The following is a 25,571-nucleotide window of genomic DNA, read 5'->3' as shown; positions in this document are numbered from 1 at the left end:
AATTTTCAATTTACGAGATAGTATTCCTGAATTTTGGAAAAAAAACTTTGATATTGAACTCCATTGCATTATCGATTGATACAATTGATATCAAAATATTCATTTCGGCCATTTTTGATAGTTTAGGCATTTAGGTTAGTTTGGCTAACCACGAATCGATACTTTTATTATTAATAATACAATAAAGTCAGATAATACTGTAAGTTTCACAAAATTTTATAGTTTTCAGTATAAAACTCGATAAAATGTATTACATATACAAAATAAAACAATTGGTAATATAGTGTTACATTAATTATATTAAGCACAGTCACCTTTAACTCCACCGAGGCCTGTAGTTAGTGGTGGTCGTGTATTAAGACTAACTAGCACAAGTATGCTTAATCTATGGTGATACCCAATTAGAGCATTGAATTTTAATCTATGGCATAGCCCAAGTTGGGCAATATTTAACATTGTTGTAGTGGCAATAGGGTAAAAACGTAAAGGAAAAGATGAAGAACGAAACGCCAGATCGCTTGATCGCTAGATTTTAGATTTTTAGATTTGAATGATTTGATTTGATTTGATTAGATCGAAAATGGCGGATCTCGGTGATGATTCTGTCAACGAAGAACAGTGGCTTTATGGAGATTCTAATCCTGACCCGTCGAGTGAAAACAATGATAACGACCAACCAAAGGACATAGATTCTTACATAAATCCTGATGCACCTCCAGGAACAGAACCTCAGGTATGTCTTACCGTTACATCTCTGTATCTTAACCTGTAACTGATGTTTCTAGGCCTAGATAGAGGGATAGGGCCACTGTACTTGAATTAATCTGGGGTACAGTTTCTTAACTGGGCTATGCTAATATTGATTGAAACTATCGAATTGAAAATACTGATTAATAATCGAATTTTTAAATATATCTATTATAAAATAAAACTATCATAACCTAGGCTAACCTAACCGACCAAACTTGCTGATGGTGAAAAAATCGCATGAAGGTTTACTAATGGAATCGGTAGTTTCAATCAATATAAGCATAGCCCAGTTAAGAAACTGTACCCAAGTCTGTACTATAGCTTAGTCCGTAATGAGGATATTTACCGTATTTATCCTTGAGGTTCATCCAAAATTGTTTTGGACATGTAGCCCCTTAACACTTTTGCTGCGGCACACCAATGGGTACCTTCGAGCAACCCCTCTTGGCTTTCAAATAATTCAGTCCGACAATCACAGATAAGTTATTAGCAGCACTGCCTGGTACTAGCCAGCCCTATTATTATTCCCAGTTAGAGGGAGAGAGATGGGACAACAAGTTGATCTCTAAGCTTGCCAGAAGGGGATTTTACAGGGAAATTTACTACAAACCTACACCACAATACTTAATGCACCCATTCCTAGCTAAACGCAGACATAAAAGTACCTTTTCTTCCTGGTGTCCTCTTGCGCAGAAATTGAATAGAATGTAGGTGATGCCGGTGAGTGTTCAGCGTGGCAGAAAGGAACTAGAGCACTCACCGGTGAGTGGCCCGCAGCGAACGTGTTATCCCTCCAACTGGCAATGGGTGAACTCTGTCTTAGTGGCAAGGCAATTTTGACGTCATGTTTTCAAAAATTCATATTAAGGTACTGGTAGTTAAACCAACAGAGCAAACCTAAGTAATTGAACCATATACAGTAGAACTTCTCTAATCCGGCACTCCAGTAACCCGGCGTCTTTTGACGGGTGAGGTCTTCCGCGATGGCGGCAAAATTCTGATTATCTCCTGCGGCCATTTGGACATCAACATCCACTCCCGCGGTCAGGGAAATGCTTATAATGCTTATGCTTATAAACCCATAAGCACCTAATATTAATTTGTGGGGTTAATAGGGGCCAAAAAATGAAAACATAATAAACAAAATGCAACATACTTTTATTGAAAAAAATTTTTTAGACATTACAACAGTTCAAACTATTTTTTCCAAAACATTACACTTTTTTCTTAATAAAATAGGAAAAATTAACCAGAGCAGATAACAGCCAGAAAATATAGATTTAAACTGTTAAAGACGTGTATAGGCCCAAGTTAGTTAAATAAAAAAAAAAACCACAAATATATTTTATGTCAAACTTTTTTTCTGGTCATATCCAAACTTTCCGGGATTTTGCTTTTTCAGCCGAAAGAATTTCTAATAAATGGTAGTTATCAGTCCAAATATAAGTTAAAATAGGCCAATTATGGGCTTAGCTCACTTTTTAGGCCCGAGTTTCTTATCAAGTGGTTGTAAAATAAATTTTTTACTTTTCTGTACATCTGTGATTCCAACCCGATGTAACCACGCGATGAGACTGGTTCCCAATTACTCCATGCTGGGGTAATTGGGACCTACTTCAAAATTCTGTTTTTACACATAATACACGATAATCACCACTGCAGCCACATATAGGCTAATTATTGATTAATTATATGTGGGATTAATTATAACATTAATATTAATTATATGTGGGATAAAAAATATGGGTCCCATTTCCCCACACCGGGGTAATTGGGACCCATTTTTTAACAAATTAATAAAAATTAATTTTTATTTTTTTTTTTTTTATTTAAAAGCCCTAACAAACTAGGCTATTGCTTAAACCTTTAATGTTTCAAAAAATACATTTTGGTATGATTATTAACATATAATATATAAAAAATAACTCAAAATACTACCACGCTAAAGTTTTGCCACATGTTTAACATTTGGAAAAAACACGGCTTAATTTTTTTTTTATACATCAAACACAAGATTACAATTACCCATAATTTGTGATGAAACCCCTTTAGAATGCCTAAACTGTAACGTATTTACAATTTTGTTTAAAAAATAAATAATACAAAATTTAAAAATAAAATAGCTCCCAATCCCTCACTCCATTCTAGAGATCAAAATTTAATGAAGTAAGAGTTGTTTGTGGAAAATTATCAATAGCCTACTAATTATATATTTTATGTCTTCTACAAATCTTTAGGCTAACTTATATTTTTTTTTTGGAAAAACATTTTGTTATTCAAACCTGTAACTTAGGCTATATTATTCTTTAAACACATACGTTAACCCAAATACCAAGTCAAGCACAAGAAACAGTTTACAAACTAAAATATATGTACAAATTTACAAACAATAAATATGTTTCAAAGTGATTAAGTCATAGTCACAACCGCCTAACGATCAATACCATCATTTTTTGTAAGCAGTCAATAATGTTCACAAAAAAACGTACTTAGTGTCTCAAGTTTCTAAAAGTAGGCTAATGTCACATTTCAGCCAAGGCACAATAACTATTATCTTATCTTACTAATATTATAAATTTGAAAGTTTGTGTGTTTGTTTGTTTGAAGTTCAATCACACATAAACCACTGGATGGATTCAGTGAATAAAACATGTTTTATGACTGCGACTATAGGCTAAAAGTTGACTATAGTCGCTATGCCACTTCACGAACAAGTAAAAATTGATTGATTTTTTGTTGTTGCAAGAAATCATATGTAATTATATCAAAATGCTTTTTTGCACCATAATTTCTTCCTTATTGCAGTGGTAGGACTACCATCCGTTTCTTTGTAGACAAAATATATCCCTTGTTATGATTTTTTATACATAGGCCTACCATGTAAAGTTTGGCTGTTTTGTAGCCATCGTAGCCTACTATGGTGCAACTGACTTTACTCGAAATTTTTGTTCACTTTAGTGCTCAATACAGTGATCCCTTTGTGAGATAAAGTTCACCTATGTAACAAAGTAATTTTAGAATCTTATTTCTCTAACAGTATAACCATTCATTTAGGGTTACAAAACCTTGCAAAATGCGAAAATAGTCGCTGCCACTACAATAGCCACCTACCGCTGCCAGTTGGAGGGTTAAATTAAGACTCACATGCCTTAATCAAACTGAATCTCCAACTAAATCTAGACTAGGCCTACATTAACTTATCGTGTGAATAGGCCGTCCTACTAATCAACTTATATAGAATGTGATGAAGTTACTTTCAGCGGTTTATTAAATTATTAACTTGACGTTAACTAAGTTAGGCTTAGGCATATATGCTGTTTTACAATCTTGTTTATTAGGGGTAATAGGGGGGAAGGAGATTATGGATCACGCAGTTAATTCAACATGGTAACATTGTACCATTGTCCCTTGCTGTTGTTTTGCTTTACACGATAAAGTTTGAACAACAAAAGATGAAAATTGATGAATTGTTTGTATAGTAACTTAATGTCTCTTTATTTGTCTTGTAGCCACCAGGGGTGTTGGAACCACCTGTTATATTGCCTCCAACTCAGAATGGTGATTCTCAACATGACGAAGAAGGTGACGGTGAAGGAAATCTTCAGATTGACGAGGGCCACGAACCTCTTCAACCCCCTGGTGTTGGTGAGTCGTATTTTTCAATAGGAATAAAACTTAGGCCTGTGGGACAATGAATGACTGATATTTACTTAAAGACATCAACTTGTATGTATAGCCAATTCAAAGCAGATTATGAATGAATGTGGAGTTAAAAACAGGCAGATACTAGAGTGATGCTTATTGTAGCTTTTGTCTCTGACTACGGGTAAAAATCTGCTGGGGCAGCGGAGGGCATAGTTGGTACCTCTCTGGCTAGCCTCTCCATTTGGATATTCCACCTCGTTTTCTTACCTAGAGAGTATTTTTAGTAGTCGGTCGGGTCTCAGTGGACGAACTGACTACATATGTGGTTTATAATGTAATTTATTTCCTCAGTTCTTGATGAACACTGTTCTGTTTGGGATCAGAAAAAATTCTACTGCATTTATTTAGATGAAGTGATAACGTTTAAAAATTATTGTCATTCGCTCTTGACTGCGGCATAATTAACTACGTCGAGCAATCAGATAGTACTTACTGCTTGCAAGGTCTTAATACTATACAATGTTAGAGATCATGCTAAGTGTGTTAACTGAGCGAGCTTTTGGTCAAATAATCAAATAATGACGTTGTTTTACCGACTGCTTTAACACAAATTTTTTAGACAATGGTGAAGCCTTGCCGACCGAAGGTGGGGAATTTGAAGAAGATGATGACAGCGAAGACGACACTGTCAACGTTGTTATTGGCGATATCCGCACGGCACCGCAGTACAGTGCCCTTAATATGAAACGGGGCGGGCTGCTGACAAATGCTGGCCTACCACCTCAACTCAAGGTAAAATCATACTTGCAAGTTAGTTGTAATTGCTGTTATTTCAATTCAAAGAGTGCTTTATTACAAAGTAAACTTGATAAAAACTTGTTTTCTTAAATTATAATATTTTTTCAGCAACCGGGTAAGTTTTCCATCGAAGAGTTTGAGCAGATTGGAACCATAAACGGAATCGCAGCTCATGAATACAACCTGGACAGCTTGGAGGATAAACCTTGGCGTAAACCTGGTGCTGATATCACAGGTAAACATCTTGCTCCAATTTTATATCAATTCATTACCAAATTTTTAAATCTGATTTTGTCTTTTTTAAATTCAATATGTAGGCCAATATATTAGAGTGTGTTTTGCATTTACATCATCATCGTGGATTATAATACTGGGTTCCCCGTTAATTAACTTATGTTGACATAATCGTTAGGCCCTAATGACTTATGTGTAAGTAGACTATTTATTAACATAAGACTTAAAATGGCATCAAGTGCTAAATTTCTACTGGTTCAGCAAGGACCAATTACTACTATTTTATGTTATTTGACTCAAGCAGATTTTATTACAAGTATAGGTACCCTACTTGAACTCTTTCAAACTCACAATCCTTAAAGATGTGTCTGTTGAATGAATTCGTTACTCACCAAGTGTAATGAATATGTTTGTTATTTCATCCATAATTCAAGTCCAAAATTAAATCATTGGGCCCTACAACATGTTAAGTAAAAGGCCCTCAATTGTCGGTAAAAATTTGCTAGAGCAAGATCTTTCACAATTCAAATAAAGTCTTACTGTACCTTAAAATTTTTTTTAAATATTTGTAAAACTAAATTGTCTAAGAGGGAATATTTTAAATTTTAATTGTGACTAAGAACTCATTTTTTGTAACTTATAATATTAAAACGACCCATGAATACTTCAGATTACTTCAACTACGGGTTCAATGAAGACACTTGGCGTGCGTATTGCGAGCGTCAGAAGCGTATGAGGACCCACGAGAGTGGCGTAGGTCTGGGACCGCTCAGCGGCAACGTGATAGCGCCTATGCCTGGTGGGACGAGGCCTCAGATGGTCCAGGTTATGCCCCAGGGACCCCAGCCCGGGCGACGCAATACAGGCTGCATAGACGTCATCGGCGGACAGAGTCTACCCACGCGGCGCACCAACGAAAGTCCTCCCAAGGAAAATATCATTCAGGTGCGTATTATTATTTTCCTTCCACTTAAGTGTGTCCTATTTTGTAAAAATAGTCGTATTAGCCTTGCCCTCATCCTTGTACTTCCGAAATTGCATGAGACCTAGATGGTTTATTAGCAAAGGTGTTTTTTTGATCGAGAAAGATAGGCCCTAACAGGCTATTTTGTAGATATTTAACTATAAGGTTTGTTTTCTTATATCTTTAATGTTTGTAATAAATGATCCTAATCTACAATGGTTGCGGTTCAAATTTTGGGACTAAATTGATTTTTTTTCTTTGTATTACTTCTATTTTTCTTCAACTTTTAATCTTTTGTATACTGAACAAAACTTATTTTTTAATAGTTCAGTTCTTACTGTTTATTATCCAGAATTAATTACCTATTGATTTAGATTTTGTATTTTCTGTTATGTTAGCCAACTAAAAAACCTTGACCTTTAGATTAACTTTAACATACCTGCTTTTGATTTATTTAACTTGATGTTTAATTTGGTTTTGGCTTGTTGCTAGAACTCGAATTACACACTGTAGGCCTATGTAGCAACTTCTACTAATGGTTTTAATAGAATCCTTTCCTTTTATATCCACAAAACCCCAAAAGTTCTCAGCGTTTACAACGCCTAGTTGCTTGTGGGAAAGGCAGCGTAGCTTTGTACCCAAATTCACCCCATTATTGTTTTCCAGCCGGTTTCTCACTACAGCCATCGACACTCTGGATATTCCAAATACGTAAGTAGAATTGTAAACATCGATTGGTGGGACTAGTGTTGCACATTTCAAGTATGTATCACGTTAGTGGGGGTTTCCATTGACTGCAAATACTGAAGTAGAAATGATTAAGCCCATTGTTCATTTGTGGTAATCTAGTTTAGCTAGAATTTAGAAATAATTTACTTATACAAAAAGTGCTATGGAGCCTAGATGACGTCAGAATTTGATATTTCCAATATATGAAGACATCTGTTCGGAAATTAGGATAGGCCTTACAGCGTTTGGAATGGTCAATCAAGCAAATATTTTCAAATTAATTTACTTAATTTGCATTAAGTAGTACCTATAATAAGCTTAGTTAGATAAGTCTCAGTTGGTTGCATTATGACGATTATGATGCTGCGTTATAGTTTTTCAGGGTGTCTGCCGGCATTAACTATTGGATACAGAAGCTACCGGTCACTGAAAAGTCACTGATTTTCATTTTTGGACCCCAAAAGTCACGGAAAATTTGGTCTAACTAAAATAAAGTTTCCTAAACCTGCCTTTTGTTTAATGATTAAATTCATAGTGCAGAATCAGAGAGCGAACATATTTTGGGAGCAGGCAACCAGCTCAAAATCATTACGGCAAAAAATATTGTAGGCCCGACTATCTGATGTTGAAGTCATAGGAAAGTATCGGTACCAAAGATCGTGCATTTTAATGTCGTGCCCGCCCCCCCCCTAAAGTCACTGAAAATTTGTGTGATCAACTTAGTGGACACTTGTTTTTCTATCTTTATTGATTAGCTGGTGGGTTTTTTAAGGGTTATTTCTGTTCGATGTAGGTATAGTATGTGTTTTATTGGAGTTTTTCTAGTAAAAATACCCTTTTTGATATAAAAAAATAATAACAAAGCCCCATTATGTGATAATTGAATAAAGAGAAATACAGCTTGTCAAAACTCATCAGGAAGGCATTTCATCTTCTAAAAAAGATAAGAAGTCTACTTGCTGTAGTCAATAGTTTGTTTTAAACCAATTTTTCACTGAATTCTGCTTCTTGCTATCATCTCATTATGTTATATTGCACTTAAAATCAGCTTTGGGATTATATACTTAGTTTTCATCATTGAACCTCATTTAACTCATTTTTTTGTTATTTCACTCAGTACTCGATTTGTAAAAAATGAGTTGTCGGATCGGCACTGTAACCTATTTAATGTGATTTGTACCTTATGCTAATATTTTTATATTTCCAAAAAAAAGGTACCAGAACTCCGTTTTACTGCGTTCTGCCACAAATCGAGCACAGACTTCACCTATCAAAAATCTTGTCTTATATTACGGTACAAGTAACCATTTATAATGTACAGTATCGCAGTGAAACGGAGTTCTGGTACCCACACCAATAAAATATAAATCATGCTTTTAGTTTTGTGGTTGACAATATGTTTAATGAACTAAGAAAATGGTAGGTGTAATAATTTTTTTTAACGAATCCTGGTTTACAATGATATTTTTAGAGGTTCAACTAACCATTTCACCCCTGCAGCCAAGGCTGGTTTGTTCAATGATATTTGGCTTATTTTTCTGCTTTCGCCTGTGGATTGTAAGATTTTTATCCACATTTTTTAATTGGTCCCATAAAGCCTTTGGGTGAAAAAATACCTTAGGGAAGATTATTTAATTTTCAATCTGTAGGCTTGGTCCATCATACCTGGTATGGTCAGATCTTATATTAACATGTTTTGAGACCCGGTTTTGTTCCAGGTAATGACGGCAGACAGACGAGAGTACAGTCGTAAAGGGTTTGACATGATGGGCGTCCCTCCACCTGCTCCTGGTGTCCCACCTCCGGACTTCCCTCCCGGAATGGTTCCCCCACATATTGCTGGATCTGCTCCAGGGTTGGTATTGTCATTGGTTCTCCTAAATGTCCTATTGGGTATGTGTGAATTGAAATTTATAGTTGTTGACACCCTGTCGATTCCTTACAGGTCAGATTACCAAAAACGTCTTAATCCATAAAATAATCTGTAAATTTAAAATTTAACTTTTGGATATGTCTTATTACGTAACTACAGTAGAGCGTCGATTATCCGAGGCCTAGTCATCCAAAATGTCAGTTAACCTTAAGGCCGATCACGGTGTTGCCTCGGTCGCTAGAGCCGATCACTGGTTTTCGCTGAGACTGCAATATATGCTCTCGTATCATCACAGGAGATGATCCAAACCAACAATAAATACAAACATGAATTTTAATGCCATTAATGAAAGCTTAAATGATCATTTTTACTTTCAATGACCAATTAAAATTTTTTTTATCTAAAAAAAAAATCAGCACTTTGAACACCCCTAACTCCCCATTGGTTCGGATGAATTACTCTCTAGGCTTGCTGAAAAATAATCGGATTAGGTAACATTATGAATGCACTGCACAAGCAATGTTTGTTGTATAAAAATGATTTCATTTAGTTTGTTAACTCCAATGTATAGCTATATTAACTGAATAACCAGCCACATTGGCCAGAATAACGCTAAGTATAACCATTGACATTATATTTATAGCCAATAGTTAGTTTAAATAACAAAATCTTCCTAACCTAACCAAAAACATATTCCACCCTTAAGTTGGGTTATAATTATTAGGTGTGGTCTGTATAACCAGATATGTCAGTACCAACTTTTATTACGGATTCAATTAAATCTAAATGTTTACAAAATCTCTATAGACTACAGTAGGACCCCTCATATCCGGCCACCACGGGACCAAGCCCCTGGCCGGATAACGATTTGGCCGGATAAACCAACCTACTATGAAAATGATAATTCATACCTAATAATAATAGGTAATTAATATATGCAATCAAAAGTATCATTTAATTCTGTTCTGGGATCATTTTTAGAAAAATAAACATGTTTGTAAAAAAAAAAAATATTTGTAGGTTAAAGTCATTAAGTAATAAATGTACAAATATTATGATTTCAGGTAACAAACCCTATTAAATGGAGGTAAAAATGACAATAAATTGTACTTGAAGATCATTAGGACTTACTTGGTACATGCATTTCTACTCAACATTCTTATCCATTTTGTGAAATACAAAAATCAATGTATTCTACTGTACTAACCCCACTTTGGAAATAATCAACCAACTGATCAGAGGTTAGGCCTTCTAGCTCAACTGAGTATAGTGACTCGGCAAGTAAATGTTTATACAAATAGAAAAGTAAAGAGAACAATTTATTTTATGACTTGAGCGGTCACAAAGACTAGTGCTTGCATCTAAACGTCTGTAAGCTGCGAGAAAAACATTTTGATATTGGCTTCTTGGAAGGGGCCGGATAAACAGAGGACCGGTAAAACCAAGGCCGGATATGAGGGGTTCTACTGTACTCTGAACTCATGTTATTTTAAGTGATATTTTTGTATTAAACCTAAATAGGTATAGTAGGAAGTTAAACTGTGAAATACTGACTTCAGTTAAGTAAAAAATATAATTTCAGATTCGGTCCTGGCTACGGAGCAGACTTTTACCCGTCAGAAGTTGATCCCTACTATGCATACGAGCCGACTCAAGACTCACAATGGAATGCTCAGGTAATTTACTTCAAATACTTCGTAAACTTTTTAGTTGCAGAAACTGCTTTATTTTAGACATTTTACCTCAAAATGTAGCTGAAGATAACTTACATCAACAAATTGAAAGTATTTTTTGTCTGGTTTGAGTGTGGTAAGATTGTTGTGTAAAACATGGCTTCAAATTTTTAAATAAAATGAAAAGTCTACTTGCCATAAAATATTATCGCTTTAAACCACATCTACTTTACATTACATTGTTGTGACTAAGGTTATAGTTACTATTTTAATTTATAAACCTTATTTAATTTTTATATATTTTTTATTTTTTTAAAGAACCAAATTGAGTAAAAAAGAAGAATAATAGAAGAAAAGATAGGCTTTTTTTGTGTTTTCAAATGATAACTAATGCATTTATTTCAATGTTTTTTCTTTACCTACAACTTTTTTTTTTAAGTCTAGCCGTTACATTTCAGTTCTTAGAATTGAAAAGTTTCACATAACAACACGGGTAACGGACCAATGAGGTTCAAGGATTGACAGAGAAGTAAAATGGTAATGATTCGAACTTCAACTAATCAGCTGTTCAGGCCAATTTAATTCTCGAGTGGTGCAAGTAGTGTTTGGTTCAATGTTTCGTTGCATCACTGTCAGTAGCAATGAGAGGTTATAAACGATAACGTAAGATCTATTAGAAGTTATGAGTAGTGATTTTAAGTAATTAAAACACTGCCGTAGGTAAAGTAGTGTATGCAACTCGCATAAATAGTGTTAACGACACTCGCCAAGGCTCGTACCTTATGTGTCGTTAACACTATCTTTATGCCATGGTTGCGTAAACTACCATTAGATAACCTAAATTAGGAATATGGATTCGCGTGTAATTTATTGTTTCTATTATTAATGAATGCATTTATTTCCATGTGTAAATATATATTTTTACACCATTGTGTTGCAGAATCTAGACAAGGTGATCAAGCAGGAACCGCTGGATCCTGACATGAAAGACGATGAAAGATCAAGAGACAGAGATCGTGATAGGGACAGAGAAAGAGATAGGGATCGTGACCGTGATCGCGACAGGCATCGTGATAGAGACAGGTGAGGTGACTCTTGCTTGTTCAAAATAGTGGCTTACAAGTCAATGGGTTTCACAGTTTCAATCAATAGACAGTCCAGATTTGTGAGGGTTTGGAGGAATCAAGGAGGATTCCGTATAATCAAAAGGCCTAAAACTTAGACTATTTAATTGGGAAACTTAAAGTGGTGTGTGTTTGGATCTAAGAAATTGGGAAATAAATCGTTAGGAAATGTTTATCAACTATAATTCTAATCTTTGTATACAAAAACAAGAACATATTAGTAGACTAGTTGTCATGTAATGTGTGAGTTAGGTTTTAGCTTGAAATCTCATGGTTATTGTACAAAAAATTTGACTTAAATTATTTTGTTGTTGTTTTTGGTAATCATCAAACATTTTGGTATAATTGATTTTTCATAAACAACTTAATGGACTTTTTAGGTGGGTACAAATCTTGAATGAGTCATGTGACTGGAACTAAAAAACAAGAAAATGAGACAAATAGTAAAATACCTGGGGGGTCAGCTCGTCTTTACCGTCCACTTGAAGCAGCGCTAATTTGTTTACAGGGCTTCATTTTGTTTGGCAAGGTTAGGATCGTCAATTTTATTTTATATCTCAATTTGTTGATTAAGCTTTTATTTCCATAGACACCGACATCGGTCCAGAAGTAGATCGACCGAAAGGAGATCAAGGAAACATAAAAGCCGAAGTCGCAGTCCTGGTCACCGAAGCCACAAGAAGAAGAAGTCTAAGAAATCTGATCGCCAGAAAGACGAAACCAGTGATTGAAGCATGTACATAAACTCTCAGTCTTAATCTTGTTTTTACTATTAGGTTTATATCTGTATTTTGAACCTCTTATTTTAATGTCTAGGGTATTCTACAAAATGTCATTTATTTGTAGTAAACTGTTTGTTATAAACTAGATTGTGTAAATTGATTGATTTCCAAGTGTTGTTGGGTTTGGAATAAAAAATTCAAAATACTACTATAATTATGGCATAATTAATCACTATTTGTACCTCTTACTTGTCTCCCTCCATCTTATCATTTTTATTTGTTCAGGAATTAATGATGGTTTGGCGTTAGTACTTCAATTATGTAGTAAAGTTTAACCCTTTGAGTGCCTCGAGCGGGTGAAACAATTTTATTTGAGGTTTGCCAGGCCTACATATGGTGTTGCTTCTAGGAATGCCGGCCATTTCTCCACATCAATGTAGGTGTTTAGGAAAATCTTATCTTCATAAAATACTTATTTATTAACATTTTGGCCTAAATTTGTTTTGTTTTGTAGATTATAAGATAGTGCAGTGTAAAATACTAATTTTAGTTGGTGGTTTCATGAGTTAAAATAAAATAATTTAAAATTATTCATTGTTGTAGATTGAATGAATAAAACAAAATTACCTTTAGTTAGGCTTTATTGATGTTGAATCTAGCGTGATATAAAGCTAACAATATGAACCGCCTAACATCATAGTAAAAAAATAGTATATTTCGTACCTAGGGCCGAAAATGAGGTTTTGCCGGCTCGAGATAGTTCTTAAGTTCGAGACGAAGTCGAGAACTTAAATCGATCGAGAGCTACAAAACCATTTCGGTCCGTGGTACGAACGCTATTTTTCACCACACTATACCCTATTACCACTATTCACCACTATAATAATGCACACTGATAGTCAACACAACTACAACTTTAAGGTTATGTGAAGAAATAATTAAAGGAATCAGCAAAAATAAAAATAAATAGTTGCTAGGCAACGGTGACAATAACACAATTCTATTGCAATGCTATGGATTTTGATTGTGTATTTAAAATGCATTGTTTTGCATGTTTTAAATGTTTTAAAATGCATGTTTTAAGTAAGTAAGCGGACAGCTGATTTTGCGGCCCCGGGCTGTAAAAACCTGCTCGGTCCCCAAATTACGATGACAGCTGGCATGGCCAGCAAAACATAACTTTGAGCCACCAATTAACGTGTGTAATACAGCTAAAAACATCATAGTGTGGTGAAAAAACAATTTCTAAACATTTGAACAGATGTTACAATGTACAGATAGAAAGGAATTATTTGACATTCAAATTTACATCCATTTTAAAGAGCATTCAAAACTCAAGAGAAATCATGTATAACAAGTGTATTTATTATAAAATATGTCAAAAATATGTAACATCTACTACAAAGAGGTATCAAAAACATTCTAGGCCCCACTAAAAAAAACAGGCCATGCTGCAGAATCCATGACGTCACATTAGTGGATAGATTCATTGAAGATTCACTGCCATATCCCATACGTTTTAGGTAAATAAGCTGGCTGTTTGTCAGATTTTAATGGTAAGATTTTAGTACAACTATCCACCACTGTGACGTAGTGTTGCGCTGCAGCATGGCCTGTTAGCGAATTTCCCATATAGGGAATAAGCTATTACCGTAGGTCTCATGGTAAGACCTAGACCCGGGACCAATTTACTTTTTCGTTTTGAGGTCCCCAGAGACCAAAAACACAATCCGTTCAAATTCATATATATATATTTATATATGTGTCCGTTAGCGCGATAACTCGAGCAAAAATGATCCGATTTTGATGAAATTTGGTACAAACGTGTAAACCTACGTTTATTTGAACGAGTTCGCGAACCAGCATAATCGGACCATGGGAACAGGCGTTTATGGGGGGTTTTATGGGGTAAAAATGGTTTTTTCCCATTTTTTACCCTAAAAACAAAAAATTTTGCAATTTCTTTCTCAACCATTTTGTAGAGCTTAAAAAAAGAAATAATTTAATATATTGAAGCGCTGTTGTATGCCTAACGGTCACGGAGAAAATAAAAAAAAAACTGTAATTTAAAATTCCCATGTTATTCTTATGGAGAAAATGAAAACTTTTGTAGTTTACTTGTTTATGGATATATATTGATAAAATTTGGCAAATTTATTTATTTCATCCTATACTATTGATATATGGTCAAAAAACACTTTTTACCTTCCCCGTAGCAGCAAACCTAAGCACTTGTTAAATCTAATGTTATTTAAATTGGGAATAAATTTGTCTTATTTATGGAAATATTTTAGTAAAAATGTAATCAGACAAGTTGAAATTCGCTTAGTCTGCAGGTTTGCTGCGGCGGGGGTATTTTTCTAGTGGGGCCTCGGCCCTACCCAGCAAACAACCTAAATCATGCTCTAAGTCTTGTGCTGTTACAGACTAAACTACCGGTATATCATTTTACATTTGACTGTATTTTATGTGTTTATTTTTTTTTTATTCGAATTACTATTAGAAGCTGTGCACAAAATATACAAACGGTCAAAATAAAATCATGCACCTATAGGCCTAAGTTACCAAGTCCAGTTGCCGGTACAATTTATGTGATTAGCCACAAACTATCATCAAACACACGAATAAGTTGTGGTATTATAACTTTTTAAAGGTACCTATACAATTTATTTTTTAACAATTCATGACCATAACCTGCAATTCTATAACCAAAACAACTCGTTAACAACCATTTACTAGAACTAGAACGTAAACAGTCGAAACATTAACACACGAACCATATATGTAAAGCAGTCTAATATGGCGTAGTGGTTTCTGATTGGTCGACCACATTTCTCAGCTCCATTGTATAAAAAAAGTAAAAGAGCAAAATAGTTGTTGCCAACCAACTTCTGTCGTATTTGGTGTGATTTGTAGCTAGCTTTATTGAAATGTGATAATGTATGAAGTGATTTTCTGAGCATCTCGCTCCGAGACGCCGGCATTTCTTGCGCAATCTCGACCGTCTCGCTACAAGACAGCATTCAAGCTACAACAATGTTGCGTCTTGTGTGGCGGCACTCATAGGGTTAAATGAACATTTTAAACAAATATGTGATGAACAAACAATAGCACTTGTATTGTTTTTCTAAATTAAACTTCTAAAATTTTGGAAACTGGCTCGGTTTCTACTTTCCAGCCCATCACAAAAAAAAAAAAATTCTCAGTTTTGGTATTTTAAGGGAACAGTCTAAAAACTACTCTTTCTATCTAACATTTACCTCTCATTACCATTGCTTAAAAGCTCAATATCAATGATAACTGTGTGATAATAAATATTTAAGTTGAAGAACTTATTCCTTATCACACTCTGCAAAGATGTTCTTGAGTGTAGTAGATTGACATTCAGTATTTCAGTCAAGAACTCAACTAGTTTCAGCGGGGTTCCAGGAATGTTTTTTTAACTTCTGAATTTGACTGTTAAGTCTTGCAAATTTTGCTGAAAAACCTGTTAATTCTTAATCAAAGGGATCAGAGTATCGTGTAAATGGTATAGAATTTCGACAACTTTAGTCGTAACTGTATGATGGGACTTGTCTCCTCACCCTTCAGGTAGACACCTGGACTGGCTCTGGTCATAAACCTTTGTATAGTCCTGGGCGAAATGGAGGACCAGGAGACAGGTTCCACCATACAGAGTATACTGTACCACTGTAGCTGTCCACTGTGTGATAACAGCAACACAAGTGGATAACTCCACTTTCCTCTTATCCACTACAGCATTGTTTTAGTAATGTATGGCTAACACAATTATAAATCGCCTTAATTCTGATTTCTTTTTTCATGTGTCCACTATCTTAAGTTTTTTTTTATCAAAATCATCAAATCAGTTAAATTTGTAAATCCAAAATAAAATGCCATGACTACATTAACCATTTGGAAGCATTGGATGTCCTTTCATTTGGAAGAGAATAACTCAACTAAAAAAGCTGAGAACTATCTATGTGCCTGAAATCTGCTGCATTGTGGGAGGAAAGTCTCGCATAAGTTATGGTGTTGTGTTCACCAATATTTTTAAGTTCATGCCTTATCCTAAGTCTGGAGCCTGTACTGTAGCTCGATAGATAGTGATATAGACCGAGGATTCATTTGAATCTCACCATTTACTTTCTGAGGCTGAGTTATTAGAAGAGCTCCTAAAACTCACTTGATTCTTTGAAGTTTAAACAATGCAACTTGCAAGGCATATTTTTTAAACGAGACCATTATTACGTGTGTGTAAAAAAAATTGGTATATTATTAACTTTTGCGTCCATACTACAGAAAAAATGTATTTTTGTAATATGATGAATATGTGAAAATGGCCATATAAAATACATGAATAATCCTTAGCAAAAACAAGATTAAAGTCAAATTAATTTTTAGGACATTTTGGTGAAATCAATAAGGTAAATATTTACATTAAGTATTATATTTATTGGTCTAGTATACATATATGCAATTTTACTAAATATAATTGGTGTAATATCTACAATGAATAGCGGGACATTAACCTTTACAATAACAACATACAATAACCACATCATATCAATCATTATGCAATACATTTCATTAAAACTGGCAAGTAAAGGGCATAAACAATTACATATAACAATTGCTTGTGTATAAATAAAAAAGGACACAAACTTCACAGGAAATTTTATAACAAGATAACAAAAGTTATATAAAATAATATACACAGCCGTTTGGTATTTGATTTTTAAGTACCAGTATGCTATAGTCGATGGCTATAGTTATACTATGATAAATAATTTAGATTTACTGATCTTCACAAAAACTTTACAAAAGATACAATTATTTTAAGTTTTACATATTATGCATATGACAAAATATAAATATTACGTTTAAAACGTGTTTTATATCTAGCTGCTTTAATTTAAATTATAATCAACTATATTAGGATGTTGTTTATCACACAACAATAGTTAACATTTTTCATAATGCACACTTTAACTCTAATGTTTAAGAGGACCAACCAAATTGGTTTTAAACATCATTTTCTTTTGGAATTATTACAAAAATTTTAGTGAGGCTGAATTAGAGAGTAATGAACGTGCAAATTTCAAAAGAATAGTTTGAGTTCCAGCAAATACTTCACAAGGCTACATAAAGGAACATTTTGAAGGAATATTAAAGTATAATATCACAAAATCAAAATAAATATTATCGAGTCGTTTTTACAATAAGTAAATAGATTCATTATAATGCTTAGCATATGTGTTAAAAAATTACCACATTTCTATTATAGCTTGTTAGTTACTAGCTAGGTATTATGTAACAATTTTCACTGAGAACCTAAATACACAGCTTAAAATAGTATTAAATAATATTTCTTTGTACTAGCATTTTTAACCTAACATATTCACACAAGACATTTCTTTTAAAATAAAATCATGAATTTGTTTCACTGATGTCTCAAATTCATAATGGGTTGAACTCGGTGCAGAATTATTTCAGTTAGTGAAAACCTGTGTATAAAACTCAACTGTTAGAGAACCTCCAAAGATTCTGTACGAATGATAAACTCATGCAACGATAATTTAAGCATGTTTAATCATGCAACAACAATACAAAATAGCCTACTAATTCTCATCATATGAAATAAAATTATCAGTAATGTTTGGACTTGTACTCTAAGCATATAAACCTGATATCAAAGAGCAAAAGCCCTTGGGGAAAAGATAAAACAATCAATGCTAAATGACTAGGCCAACCTATCTACCGACTAAAACTTACTGTAAAATGTTCTTTGGTGATACAAATTATTGTCTGATTAACCCAATTGAAAGATTTTAAAATGATCTAATAATGTAAATTTATTTAGTTATCTAACATATTGTTGCCAATTTTAGACATTACATATAAAAAACCATCTTTAAAACAACAAACGTCTATTACGAATAACACAGTAGGATTAAAAAGCGTTATTTAAAAACTAATAAAGCTTCTAGTGCCAAAGATAATATAGCCTATTGTTTCCCAGATTTTACATTAGTTAGGTTATATAGGCCCGCCATGTATGTGTAACAGCAATACTAATAATAATTTTAATGTGTTTCAAAGTTCAAGATAACATCGGTTGTTTCTAGGCTTAGTCACAACATAGGCAGGATAGATCACGACATGTTTATAGTATTTTTTTTAGACTCAAGACAAAGTCAAATACAAAACTATTTTTTTTATCAATATTATTTTTAACATTCAACTAAGAGATTTCACTTTAATCTTTAAATCCATAAACAGAATATTTTTGATTATGTTCAACTCTATCAAAAATTAGCTCATAGCTGCAAACCTTGAAAATTATAGCCTATCCAAAATTTTGAACGGTTTAAATAACCACAGGTGGTTTCAAGCATAAGGAATGTAAAGTCTAATATAACCTTAATCGTTAGGCTAGCAATCTAACATTCAACCACAAAGAGATAGATCTAAACTACTCATGTATAAACTACTGTAGTTGCCCAAAGAATAGATTAGAAAGCTCACACAATGCATCAACATTAATCAACAAAAAACTGATTTTAGTAGACACACATTTGAATAAATTCTTCACATCATGTTTCAACAATTTTAACAAGTTGAACAGAATAAAACAATACAGAAGCTCCATTAACAATCTCAGATATTAATAACAATAACTAGTCATCTAACCGCCTTATTTTGAAATAGGCTACTCTACTTAAATACAATAGGGATGTTTTGTTCGAAGTATTACATTTGAATTTTACTATTGGATAATTATTGGGGAGGTATTGCTCGCCGAGGGGTCATGGGAGGGGTGGGTGTTGCTCTTGAAGGGATTGGAGGAGGGACACCAGCTCTGGGTGGAACAGGGGGTGGCGCAGGACGTGCTGCTTGCGGAGGAGGAGGAGGTAGCTGTCGTTGAGGTAGGGGAGGGGGGTTCTCAACATTCCAACCTGGAGGGGGAGGTGGTGGTCCCGAAGGAATCGGAGAGCTCTCAAACTCCTCACTAGGTATCTCTTCATAGATAGCAGAGCTTTGATCTACCTTGTTGTACTCAACACTTGGGGCTTCTGCTTTCGTGAACGCTCCACCAGGAATAGGCTCTTGATAGGCGTTAGCATCTACTTGAGGCTGAGGTGGTCGTGGTAAGACACTAATGACTCCGGCCTTGGGTCGCTGCATCATAGGTTGCGGGGGGCGACTAGGAGGTAGGCTCCGAGGAGTTTCTTCGCTGGGAGTCGCTTGTCCACTTCTTGACTCAGGTTTTTTCAAATTCGCTTCGACAGGCAGTGGTTCCCTATAGTCACACAGAGGGACAGTGTTGTTGCTGCAAAGCATTGTTTCTTTTCGAGTAACTTCTTGCCAGTTTGGAGTCTTTAGAGTTAGTGTTAAATTGTGGCCGCATATTTGAGTTTTTCCTTTTTTGGCAGCCACTAAAGCGCATTGTCCGTCTCTAAAGGTGACCCACATAGTTTCTTCGACAAATCTCACGAGAATCACTTCTCCGATTTGAGACAACTCCTGCAACAGTGCCATCATAAAATTGTCATCAAAGATTGATGAATCGTCTTCATTTGACGGTGAACCATCAACATGGACAATGATTGTAGCATCAGGTGGGCCGAGGTCTTGGATGACTTCCATAAAAACTCGGTCCCGACGACATTTGTCTACTTGAAAAATGTCTACATCAATAATCGCAATGACTGGCCTGTGGTCACTTTGTTTCAACTCAGATCGCCCGTAGTATACAAGACGACCTGGACTCCAATTTCCATCAGCTTCTGGAACTTGTTTTCTTCTCTTCCAAAGAACTCTATCCGTCCAAGCAGGGGCTCTGCATTTTTCACTTGTATCATAATCATCGGAGAATAAATCATATTTGTAAGTGGGAGGAAAGGTGATTGGGCCCTCGATAAAATTCTTGAAGGCATTGCCAGCTTTTTGCTCAATTATTAATTGGTCGTTTTGAAGGATTTCGTCATAAGCTTTCTTCTTTATAAGCTCTTTCATCTCGTCTTTGTCCATGTTGACTCGATAATTAAAGTCACCGCACCAAAACACGTAGTCGTGTGAGTTCAAAGTTCTTCCCATTGGAAAACTAACTTTACGTGTTATTTCTGCGTAATCTGCATTGCGGTCTGTGACTTGGTTCTGGCCAGCTGCAAAGTGAGCACAAACAAAGCAGAGTGAAGTTCCGTAAAGGACAAAGCGGATTGCTGTGGCTCCTTTGTTTCCCGTAGCACCACCCAAGCCGGTTTTGACTGAGTCAGTTGCAACGTCTCTGATAAACGGAGCCTGTTCGGGTTTAACAAAGAGGAAAAGACACACTCCTACAAGCTGAACATAAGTCAACATCACATAATCTCGATCTCTAGACAGTATCTTTTGTAGCTCTTCAGCCCACATTTCTGCATTTTCTGAACTTGCAGCCATGATGTTACTGGCATTCAAATCAACAATTTCTTCAAAGCCTACAGCAAATATGTCGACTGGTGTTCCATCATTTTCATCTACAAGTGAATGAGAAGAAGCTTCACTAGGATCGAGTAGCCAGTCTGACAGAGATACGTCTTTGTATACGACACTTCTAAAGTGTTTTCCACCATTGACGTTGTATGTTCCAATAGCGACTCTGATTCTTTGAGGATGAATGTATTCTCCTGAACGTTTGCACATTTCTCTCAAGACGTTGGTTGGAGCATGAAGCATACTTCTATCCAGCAAAATCCTTGCACGATCAGCGAGTTCACTGTTCAGTGTGTTACCCAGCAACAAAACATCTATAGCTTCTTGTTTGCTGTTGTCTAATAGGTTATTTTGGATTGTCCGAGCAGCTGATCTTGCACCATCCATGATTTTAGAGCCTCCTTGGATAGCACCTGTTCCTGCATATATTTTACTGACTTCATTACCATTGTTTACCCACATCTGGCGAAAAACTTCTTCAAATCTTGATACAATTTGTTGCTTCTCGTGCAGGCTCAGTAGTTCTAGCTGTTTGCTCAAAATCAGCAGTCCAATAAATGTCTGAACACAGTTGGTTCTGTCAAGACAATCCAAACAATTTGTTCTTAATGTTCCCCTTTGTTCTTGTAGTACCTCATCTTCTTTAGAATAAAAGAATGAATATGCTTTCAAGTAAGCGTCCATTTTAGCTTTAAGTTTACTGAGATTTTTAGTATTTCCGCCTCTGCACTCTTGATGATAATCAAAAACAATATGAGGTACATCATTATGATGCTCTGACTTGTGATGGTGGCTTTGAAAAAGCTGACTTAGCATGGCCTCACCTTCTTTGCTGCCAATTAAGCTAGTTCCAAGCAGGTTAACAATCGCTTGGTGGCCGTATCTTTCCTTGATGTACATAAGGTGTTTGCTGAATGCAGAATCTGAAGACTCCGGTCCTCGTGACATTTTCACTTTGTGAGATCCAACTTGAACTCCGGGTTGTTCCCAAAAAAGTGGTACAGATCCTCTAATTTGAAGGTATGAAGTAACTTCATTTTCCATGTATATGGCCTGTTCTGTTTCCACAAAATTTGCGACATTTCCGTCGTCATTGACACCTCTGACATTAAACCGAGTCCCAGCTCTCTCGCAGCTGAGTCTGGATATAATAACTGCTCGACCCTGACGATGACCTACATAGACTGTCCTTATTTCAACACTTCCACACATAATTTTTAGAAGCCATTGAAAACAGCTTACGCCAAAACGCATCAAGTGGATGTGAAGCATACGATTCCAGAAGAACCTGTTGTCTGTGAATGTTGTTTTGCAGCGCCTCTGGGCACAAAGGGTTATATCTATAGGTTCAACAGTTGATGACCAAGAGAAGTAAAACGTCCCAGAGTTCAGGAGTTTTCTGACTTCCGATATTCTTTCTTCATCTTGCTGTTGATTCCGAAGGGATATGAAATTAGTTTGTGTTATTCTAAATATTTCAGAATCTTTTATTTTACCGACAGATATGCACCCAGTTACCATAACTAGGTAAAGTAATGCGTTTTCTCCAGCATTTAAGTTTAGCACTCCTAGACAGCCATATGCATCAAGCAGCTTGGTATATTGCCGTTTAACAGATTCCGTTTCTTGAGCTGATAAAACAGCTACAGCTTGAGATTCAAATAAAATAGAGTCATCCTTATTTCGTTGCTCTAACAAAACACTGTAGGGATTTGGAGGATTTACTTTTTCAAACACACGGAAACTTTTTCCCATAGCCATGATGAGTAAACAAGTATCAATATCAGTTACAGGCAGTAACAGGGTAATTTTTAGTTTATAACTATTGGTTTCTTAAGTTCACGCTGAAATATTTTATCAAATCAGCAAAGCTAAAGTTCCATGTCCAAATACCTCCACAAATACCTAACACCTATATAAATTTCAAAATGAATAGCCTAATATCTTAGCACTGGTCAACTGAGCGGTTATTCATGAGTGGAAAATTTCATAGTGAATGTTGACAGTTTTAGGCCATGTAATTCTAATAAATCCAACTTTGAGAGCACTAGAGTACATGACGGGCTACTTAGCCTAAATTACCAGTATGATCCTTCAAAGCGTTTGCCAGTAATCATTACTCTTGAAATAAAAAATTATCACTGAACCAATAAAAAAATCGAAAACAAATAATTACTTTTTTAAATTCTTTTAATAGATTATTGAACAAACTGCTTATTCCTTCTGAATTAATTTCTTCATTTTCAATGCACTTGTTTGGTAAATTTTCCCATCTGTTTTTTAACAATTTTGACAGTACTGATCACCTCTCTAGTGATCCACAGCTGGAAACAGTACAAACGGAACCCCAAAGACCAACGAAAATACCACAAAGCAGTTTTTTCTATTTAGTATAACCATTGACTAAGCAACGCAAGTCTACCCCTTAATGAGCAATTCACAACTTGTAATCAAACTATCAAACTGTAAAATTGGTAAATCAAACTGTAAAACCGTTGGCAAATAGATAAACAAAGTAGACTTCTCCTCATCCCATTGTAAATTTTGTAGCTCATTTTACTGAATTTCCCTATATGGAAGTAGCTATTACCGTAGATGGCACGGTAAGACCTAGGCCCGGGACCGATTTAATTTTCATTTTGATGTCCTCACTCCCCAGAGGCCAAAAACACAATTCGTTCAAATTTTTATGTATCAATATTTAATACACGCATACACACACACATCTAATTAAATAATCTAATTAAATTTCATTATCACTCATGTTATTCAATGCAAACAATTTTTTTGAGGACTAGTGTTAAAAGTTTGATTATCTATTAAACAATTTGTTTATTTTTTATTATATAACTATGTATGTATACTTGTGTATGCATTTCACATGACATTATTGTATATTTCATGTTTTAGATCTAAGTTGTATGACGATTGTCAATACACTGTATTTTTTGTGTTTCAATGAAAATAAATATTCTTGATTCACACAGACATCACTTCGAAAACCACCCAGGGGGACCCAAAACGAATATATCATCTCAAACTCAAACTCGAAAATTTTTACGAAAACAATACTTTCTCCATATACTATGGTAAAGGGGAGAAAGTAATATTGTAAATTTAAAATTCTCGTGTTATTGTTATGGAGAATATTGTAACATGTTGTAGTTTGCTTGTTTGTGGATATTATATTTTGACCAAACTTGGCAAATTTATTTATTTTATACATTATAAGTCATTAATATTATTTATTTTATAAGTCATTAATATTTTACTAAAAAACACCCTTTATTCGTTTTCTTGTAGCAGCAAACCTAGGTACTCATTAACCTAATGTTTTTTTTTTTAATAGATTTAATTATGAACCAAATTATGACTTATGACTTATTAAAAATTTATTCAGACCAATGGGAATTCGCTTAGTCGGAAGGTTTGCTGCGGTGGGGGTATTATTTAAGTATGTCCGTGTTCGTGTCCGTGTTTGTGTGTGAATGTACCATATGTGTATCGACGACCTTCTGATGAAGTGATCATTAATTGACATCCACTGGACTCCTGAAGATGACTTCTTCATGAAGTCTAAACGAGTTGCGTGACATTAATTGCGACTATTGGATTACTAGAAGCAGGTATTTAAACCAATTTATATATTCAACGTAATTCGGAGGCTAACGTCAAAAATGTCTATCAAATGTTTATGGAAGGTTCCGGCATTGATTGGGAAGATGTATAATCAATGGTTCCAGCTTTTGTTTTAGTTGTCTTTGTTAATGACTCAATCTGATCGCCTGCTGACTCTGAATCTGATCCTATGCTGATCGCTGAATTTTTATTTCAGGATCAGTGTTGCCTACAGTATTATTTTGAGGCTTCTGATTGGCTGAGAGAACATCATTACAGCGACGATTCGATTGAAGCCAACGACCTCGGTGGTGTAGTGGATAGAGTGCTGGGCTTTAGATCCGAAGGACCCGAGTTCGAATCCCACCCGTAGCACTATTTTTTGTACTGGATTTTTTCATTATCAACAAGTTTGGTTGGTTTGGTTAGGTTATGACGGTTTTATTTTATAATTAAAACATTATGAAATTGAATTTGACCCATTTATAGTTTTATTTTATGAACGGAAATATTTTTTTCTGTTAAGCCTTCATTTGATTTTTCATTATTAGCAAGTCTGGTTAGTTTGGTTAGGTTATGATAGTTTAATTTTAGAATAAAAAATAAAAAATAGGATATGAGGCATTTATAATTTTATTTTATGAACATAACTATTTTTTCGATTAATAAACCTTCATTAGATTTTTTCATTGTCAGCACGTTTGGTTGGTTTGGTTAGGTTATAACGGTTTAATTTCATAATAAAAAATATAAAATTGAATTTGAGGCATTTATAATTTTATTCTATGAACAAAAATAATTTTTCAATTACTAAACCTTCGTTATAGTCAATCAGAAGCCTCTAAATGACACTGTTGGCAAAATTAATCCTGAAAAACAAATTGTGCATCCTGATCCTGCCTGATCAGACTTCGACTTCAGTCAGACAGAGAGAGCTAACTTGATTTCTATTTTCATTTTCTGTCT

The 25,571-nt window shown here is 34.8% G+C and overlaps 2 protein-coding genes across 3 annotated transcripts; one reads left to right on the top strand and one right to left on the bottom strand.

Moving 5' to 3' along the window:
- The first annotated feature begins 537 nt into the window (after positions 1 to 537).
- LOC128991952 (pre-mRNA 3'-end-processing factor FIP1-like) lies at positions 538 to 12,747 on the top strand. Of its 2 annotated transcripts, XM_054415257.1 has the most exons (10): positions 538 to 733; positions 4,260 to 4,395; positions 5,015 to 5,187; positions 5,302 to 5,428; positions 6,098 to 6,372; positions 7,058 to 7,102; positions 8,839 to 8,975; positions 10,576 to 10,669; positions 11,607 to 11,749; positions 12,380 to 12,747. In XM_054415257.1, the coding sequence occupies exons 1-10, from the start codon at positions 581 to 583 to the stop codon at positions 12,519 to 12,521; spliced, it is 1,425 nt and encodes a 474-aa protein (XP_054271232.1). In that variant the 5' UTR covers positions 538 to 580; the 3' UTR covers positions 12,522 to 12,747. The 2 variants fall into 2 exon arrangements, with proteins under 2 accessions (XP_054271232.1, XP_054271233.1); XM_054415258.1 differs by lacking the exon at positions 7,058 to 7,102 and having other exon boundaries at positions 539 to 733.
- A 4,227-nt stretch (positions 12,748 to 16,974) lies between these two features.
- On the bottom strand, positions 16,975 to 23,250 carry LOC128991974 (synaptojanin-1-like). Its single transcript, XM_054415289.1, has one exon. It carries the CDS (start codon positions 22,746 to 22,748, stop codon positions 19,293 to 19,295), a length of 3,456 nt encoding a protein of 1,151 aa, XP_054271264.1. The 5' UTR covers positions 22,749 to 23,250; the 3' UTR covers positions 16,975 to 19,292.
- Between the last annotated feature and the right edge of the window lie 2,321 nt (positions 23,251 to 25,571).

This window comes from Macrosteles quadrilineatus, unplaced genomic scaffold (genome assembly GCF_028750875.1).
Source record: "Macrosteles quadrilineatus isolate MER2022 unplaced genomic scaffold, UCM_ALF_1.0 Scaffold_4__1_contigs__length_99947679, whole genome shotgun sequence".
Taxonomy (NCBI): Eukaryota; Metazoa; Arthropoda; class Insecta; order Hemiptera; family Cicadellidae; genus Macrosteles; species Macrosteles quadrilineatus.
The sequence above is the reverse complement of the archived record's forward strand: the minus strand, read 5'-3'. Positions and strand labels throughout refer to the sequence as shown.

Coding starts and splice junctions, on each gene's coding strand:
- LOC128991952 (XM_054415257.1), top strand. CDS start 581: ATGGCGGATCTCGGTGATGATTCTGTCAACGAAGAACAGTGGCTTTAT. Junction 734..4,259: donor CTCCAGGAACAGAACCTCAG/GTATGTCTTACC, acceptor TTTGTCTTGTAG/CCACCAGGGGTGTTGGAACC. Junction 10,670..11,606: donor ACTCACAATGGAATGCTCAG/GTAATTTACTTC, acceptor ATTGTGTTGCAG/AATCTAGACAAGGTGATCAA.
- LOC128991974 (XM_054415289.1), bottom strand. CDS start 22,748: ATGGCTATGGGAAAAAGTTTCCGTGTGTTTGAAAAAGTAAATCCTCCA.